General features: G+C 37.5%; 1 protein-coding gene across 1 annotated transcript in view; it reads left to right on the forward strand.

The window, feature by feature from the left end:
• Positions 1-1473: 1473 nt before the first annotated feature.
• The window catches only part of LRRIQ1 (leucine rich repeats and IQ motif containing 1), a 100944-nt gene continuing 95397 nt past the window's right edge, over positions 1474-7020 (forward strand). The window contains exons 1-5 of the mRNA XM_031057557.1: positions 1474-1614; positions 2752-2863; positions 3794-3864; positions 5050-5152; positions 5856-6061. Coding sequence (XP_030913417.1) covers positions 1480-1614; positions 2752-2863; positions 3794-3864; positions 5050-5152; positions 5856-6061 — 627 coding nt within the window. The 5' untranslated portion in view covers positions 1474-1479. The remainder of the gene's footprint in view (positions 1615-2751; positions 2864-3793; positions 3865-5049; positions 5153-5855; positions 6062-7020) is intronic.

Here is a 7020-nt window from a genome sequence, read left to right on the forward strand (position 1 = left end):
CCAGCTTTCAATAACCAGTGAGGGACTTTTACACAGGCAGACAGTGGTAGGACTAGGGGGACAGGTTTTAAGCTAGAAGAGGGCAGATTTAGGTTAAATGCTACAAGGAAATTCTTTACACCACAGAGGGTGGTGAGGCTTGAAAACAGGTTGCCCAGAGAAGCTGTGGGTGCCCCATCCCTGTGTTCAAGGCCAGAATGGATGGGGCACTGAGCAACCTGGTCTAGTGGAAGTTGTCCCTGCCCATGGCAGGTCATTTGGAAGAGATGATGTTGAAATTTCCTTCCAACCCAAACCATTCTATGACTATGAATTAGTATTCACCTTTCTCTCATTTTTTTTCTTTAACTCCTACTATTTGCTCCCTACCTGCAGCACTAGCAGGGCCATGCTGAGCCACTGGCTCCCCTGCACCTGTGAGGCCATGCCAGGCTGGCCATGCCACAGTCCAGCGCCCCATGATGGCCCTGGTGCCAGCCAGCCCTTCTAAGCCATGGCCCAGCCCCAGCATGGGAAGACAGAAGGGATGTCTGGTGTGTTTTCATAAACCACCTTTACTGTGGCTTTAGTATGCTTTTATTTATTTTTTTCTGCTTAATTGCCTCTTGCAATTTATTGTGAATACTAAATTCCAGTCTATGACTTCAAAAAAAAACCCCAAACACAAACTGAAAACAAAACCAAAATAAAAATACCATAAAAAACCACAACAATAACAACGAATCCGAAAAACAAACAAACAAACCCCAAAGCCCAATATTAAAGAAAAAAACCCAAACAAACAAAACCGCGAACAAAGGTGCTGCGGGGTTCTCCCGCTGGGGGGCGCTGCCTAACGGCCCCAGAACGCGAAACGGCAGCTCCTGGCGAAGTCTGGCTCCTCTCGCTGCCCGTCCGAGCCGCTGTTTCCCGTTGCCGTGGTGACGCTCCCGCGGTAGCAGCGCGGCGCGGGGCTCTCGGGGGAGAGAAGAGGAGGGGGGGGGGGGGACCGGAGGACTGCGGGCGCTCTGAGCGCTGGACTACAACTCCCAGCATGCAAAGTGGCGGAGCCGCTGGCCTGTCAGGAGGCGGCGGTGGGCGGTGCTGCCCCCCGGGCGCGGTGCCTTTCGGGAGATGTAGTTTTCTCTCAGCCGCGATTTGGTGTTCGACTTCCCGGCCGGAATGCGCTCCGTGTGCCTGGTGTCCCGCTGCAGGAGCCGACCTCGCTGCCATGCCCCTCATTGCAGGGGGCAACGAGTTGCGAAAGGAGGGAGGAGGGCCGTTTCCGCCTGCTTGCATCCATCCACAAGTTTTTACTTCTATGAGTTACATAATTTCTCACCATTTCTCTCTTATCATCTCTCATCATTTCTGTGTATCATTAAAACTTTCTATATTCTTAGCCTTATTTTGAGGACTCTGTTTTGGTTCATACTGTGTTGAAAGGTATTACTTTTTCTGTGCAGCTTTCAAAACAGATAAGACCCTGTGGGAAGTAGAATGTCGGAAGATATTGAAGGAATTGAAAGAGAAGTAGAAATTGAATTAGGCAGAATCAGTGTTTCTTCGTTTGGAATAGATGATCCTGAGCCTGACACAGAAGTATCAGAGGAAGCCTTGAGTGACAGTGAGACAGTAAGTATTCAGTGAGCTGAACACTCAGTGTATCCAGTGAGCTAAAACAGCTCGGTTTGATGAGTGAACATCTCCCCGACACACCTAACCTGAGGCTGTGATCTGAGCAGTAGTCCTGGTAGTATTGCTTCATGAAAAATGTAACAGCACAATAAGAAAGATGGATAGCAGCATTCTGCTTGAGAAGATCACACCTGGAGATTTTGTTTTCTAATCCTCTGAAGCTGGAAGATTTGATGAGGTAGATTAAATCTGGATGAATAAACCCATGGTTCTTCACTGCAATCTGTATTTTTATCTTACAAGAGACTGATTTAGGAGATTCCTTCTAAGATTTCCAGATCCTAATTGCATATAAATAGGTTCTTCAAGTCCTCTTTCTTGGACGACTTCTTATTTTGGAAAGTGGCTTTCCTCTGAATTAAAATCAGTTATTTGGGTCCTTTTCTGCCATTTTAATCTTGCAGATTCATAGCATAGGGATTGGTTTGTAGGATATTAGGGTCGATAATATTGATCATAAATCATGTTTCATATGATGTAGACAAAAGCATCAGTGATTAGTGTGTATGCACTCACATGCTGATCATCAGCAATGTCTACCACAATTTGCACATCTGAGTGAAGGCAGACCATTTTCCCAAAATATTGACATTAAAGGCAGTATTTTGAATAGAAAGTTTCTATGTAATAAAGAATTCTGCAGCATTGGTTCTACATGCATACTTTAAACATAAGTAAATTTAAAGTTTGTTTATCCTGAAAAGAAAAAGATCCTGTACCTCACAGGTATTTGATAATTTTTATCCCAACCTTCTTCTTTAATTTCTCGGTCCAACACAATTATAAAGGCAGTAATTTAATGAAATGTGCTTCTAGAGAGAGTGCAAGATACATTACTAAAATTTTATTAGAATATAATTCAAATTGGAATTATTAATTGTTCAGTGGGTGGTAAGAAAATGAGAAGAGTATAGGAATTTGTAAAAATTTTGGTGGAAATTGCTGCTAAATCTCCATCAATGCTTTATAGGTGAAGCCAAAGCAAGTCTTTATTGTCTTCTTTCAAGTATTTACCTCTTCTCAAGTCTGTGAGACGAAAATGTGGAACATATGTCAAAGGTTGTGTTTTTCTAGATTTCAGGCGACCTACCAGAATCAGTTCTTGCCTATTTAAACTTTATCAAGAGCAGCAATCAGGATGCTGAAAAGCTTATACTGCAGGACTTAGAAGATGAGCAAAGTAGAAGTAAGCATTAATCACAGTTAAAATGTCTGTACATCTCATATTGCCAGTGGACATTAGACTAACAAGCATCAATAAAATAGTGCAAACTTTTAAGTAGAACAAGCAGTGGAACCAATTCCATCAGCTTCTGAATGCATGATGAATATCTCTAGGAATAAAGCCATGCAGTGCTCTCTTCTTGAATTAACATCTGAGCAGAAATTAAACTTTTTTAAAAACTCATCTAATGCTAAAGAAGGCAAGTTGCAAGGTTAATCTCTGAGACAGAGCCCAGGCCAGACACTTCATTTAAGTCTAAAATTAAGCCAGTGGGAGCTGAAATGCAGGGTTCAGATACAATTGACTCCCACAGGATATGTTTTAAGTCTATCTTGAGGGATGCCCAAGCTGTCATTGGATGAAATGACCATTAATTGCCAAAAAAAATATTGCTGTCAGCTGTGTGACTGAAGCCAAGCTGATGGAACTGTCTGTTCCATTAGTGCAGTAGGCTTGGTGACCAGAAGTTCAACATTGACTACAAATTTTGAAATCTGAGGAACATCCCTATTTATTCTTTTTTTGTAATGCAATCTTACTCTTTTTAATTGTTCTTTGTCAGCTTTTGACCTATCTGATACAAGTGCTGCTGTATTTTTCTGCACAAAAAATGTTCTGCTGTGTTTCATGATATGGAATTTTCTTTCGTATTTGCTATCACTGTATTCTTACGGTATCATTGCATCTGTTTCTGTTACACACATTTCCTGCTTTTAATGCAGATAAATGATTCCCATACATATTTAGCTAAAACTGGGGGAGAAGGGAAGGGAAAAAACCCCACTTTATTTTAGTTTAAACATATTGAGTAGATAAACAGTGTAGACCAAAACTGAGCATTCATAAGGGATTTTCTCTATGTGAACTAATTTTTTAAAATTTTTTCTTTAGATTACATTTATGAAGTAGTTTCTTGCCATCCTTCTGAATCGAAGGAAGATACAAAACAATTTCATGAAAAGGTATTTTTAATTTATACATTACTTACAGGGAATAAAATTCTATTAAATAATCTAGATAACTTAAACTTGCTTTAGTGGCCTGCTAAGGAGATCTATAAATGTGTCAGGCTTTTTTCTGTAAGACTATCCATAGGGTATTAAGATGAGTTTCTATATACAATTCTTTAGAGTTAGGACATCAACTGTAATACACTGTGTCTATAAGCTTTCGAATTTGAAATAAATTATCTGAGATATTGAGCACAAAAATAAAAAAAATTAGACAAAACTGAATAATCCTTTATTGATAGTTATTTGGAGAATATTATCTTAATATTATGGTAGCACTTTTAAGCTTCTCTAATCTTATTTTTTTATGATGATCAGGAAGATATATTACATTAACCTTGCTCCTAATATATTCCATTATTTTATAGAAAATATAAACAGAGTAATTCTGTACCTTTCAAAGATAACTCAAGAGTTATGAACATGAGTACTTCTATGTTGTCATAGGATTTGACTGAATAACTTGCTGAAGTTTTCTTAGAAAAATATAAAACTGTATTTAATTTATTCACTTTTAATTTGCTGCCTGGCTTTTATTAGTGAGCACTCTTGCAAACATGATTTTTTGTTCTCAGAAGACTATTGTTTAAAACAGCACAATTACTTCATGTGACTTCAGCTGCATTACAAATATTAATATAGGCCCAAAGCATGTGATGAACAGATGATAAATGAGCAGGAATAGATTACTTGCCAGTAAAGAACAATGAAATAAATATAGCAATCCTTGTGCCCATAGTATTATTTTGAAACATCTTCTTAAAAATTTGCTCTGTAACTAGTTCTTCCCCAGTGTGCATAACAGTATTCATGCATAAGTTCTTGGTTTCCCAGAAAGTAAAATAAATCTCAAATGCAAGACATTCATTTTTCCAAGTAAAAATATTAAATATATATTTTAAAACACATAGAAATATTATGTATTTTGATAAATACTACAATATTTGTTACTCTAGAAAACAATATTTTGACTGGTATGTTAGCATTTTCAATGTGTAAGGATTCCAGTCAGTAGTAAGTTTTACCTTGTTGTACTTGTCATATCATAAAAAGCTTATCCTTGTTCTGGAAGATTTTTACAATGTTCTGCTTTTAAATTTTTTTCTTTTTTTTAACAACAATTTTGAACTATGTTAGATACTGCTTGGAGTTGAAAATGAAGACTTGCAGCTTGATACAACACCTGATTATAGTCAGTCCATCAGTGATGAAGCAGTCACTGATGACCACTTTCTTACAGGTAAAAAAGCACATTATTAATTTGGTTGAGTTGTTCTTTAACATATCAGTATTTCCTGCTTTTCTGTTGTCATAAGTATCATAGTATTTTTTTAAAAGAATTTCACATTGCAGTATACAGCAGGGCTTGATACTTGATGGATTTGACATAAACAAACACTTTTGCCTTTATCTCATTTCAAGATCACAAAATCATCATAGAAATTAGTGTCAAAAAATACCACTCAAAAATGAAACTTGCTGAGAGGCACTAAGCAGGTTCTGCTTTAGCCACAGATTTTTGTTGCTGTTTTGTTTTTTGGATTTTGGTTGGTTTTCTTTTTTTTTTTTTTATGGTCACATTGGCTGAGAATGTTCCTTTGCCATGGGCTTTGGATGAGTTGTGCTGGAGCATATCAGTGCTAAAGCACTAAAAGCCACTAGAAGACATCCTCTGCAGTCCTGAATTATGCATTTTTAGAATAAGCATAGTAGTTGCAGAGTCAGTAAGTGTGCCAAATAATAATAAGACATGTCTGATGGAAAGGACTTGTGCTGCAGTTCTGATTTCCTATATATATTATATAATACATGTAGGAAATCAGATATATATTGCTGGCTATATAATCATAGGATCTTTTTCTTGTCAAATACCTTAAGACTGTTTAATGTTCCCCAGTGCTTGTTAGGAAATTAAATAAAATGTTTTCTTGGTTGATTAATAGCTGATCTTGAAATGAGCATAAGTCTTGCCCATCGTGAAATAGAAGAACAGTGTAGACGAGCACTTGAGTTTGAAGATGAGAAGATGAAAAAGTGGAAAGCTGAGAGAGAATCACGGGAAAAAGAGAATGAAGAGGAACATGCAAGAAGGGTGAAGCATCTGGAGCAATTTGAGGCTGAAAGAATAAAGTTAGATCTTCTTCATAAGGTAATGAATGATATTAAGGCAATCTGTTCCAGTCTAGACTATCTGAATTCTAGTTCTAATGTGAAAAAGTGAGTACTATCTCAAACTGCATCACTGTCCTAAATCCTGTCTACTTGTATTGCCAGTGAGTTGTAAAACATATTTAAGTGCAGTCCATTGGCTTTTATGTGTTTACTGTTTTAATCAATACTGAATGAATTTACTATGCTACATTTTAAATTATTCCTTAAGATTTGCCTTTACAAAGTTTTTATATTATGAAATCAGCCAAAGTACTGGAAATGAGAGTTGTGCTGAAATTAATCACAAATGAAAAATGGTCACTGTTCCCTAATAGAAAATATTTAGCTGGTTTGGACCTCCCGCCCCAATTTCACATTTCAGTGTTAAAATCTTAATGGAAGTAATCAGAACCAAAATTACTCAGTTCAGCAATGCTGGTGCTGTTCTTCACTAGGTAAAAGTTACAATACTTGCTGTCCCTACCTTTATCTGGGAAACTGACTCAGGCTTCATCTACTGATGAATGCCACAGCAGATGATGACTCAGCACGTTGGCTGGTTGCACTCTCAGACTATCTAGTCATGTTTTGCTATTGTGAGCGGAGCATCATAAAGGACAAAAGAGTGTAAGTACATGAAGAAATTTAACTCTCAGCTATTATACTTGTGAGGCCACAGAATTTTATTATTTCACCTAAATAAGTGTGTTTTGAAAGATGCATTAACACTACATTTTCATTAACTAATTTGTGGCTTTCTGAAGAAGGGGTTGCCTTGGCAGCAGCAAGGTAATTCAAGTCACCAGTAGTAAGGAAGGGCTTAGTAAATGAAAACATCTTTGATCTCTGAAAGCCAGTTCAATGTCTGCTATAGCTCTCTTTTCTAAAGGTCTGAAATACTGATAGGCCTTCTTGACTCTTTGCTGTCACAAAACATTTTTGGATGTGGGATGGCTT

Source organism: Geospiza fortis, unplaced genomic scaffold (assembly GCF_000277835.1).
Source record: "Geospiza fortis unplaced genomic scaffold, GeoFor_1.0 scaffold186, whole genome shotgun sequence".
Taxonomy (NCBI): Eukaryota; Metazoa; Chordata; class Aves; order Passeriformes; family Thraupidae; genus Geospiza; species Geospiza fortis.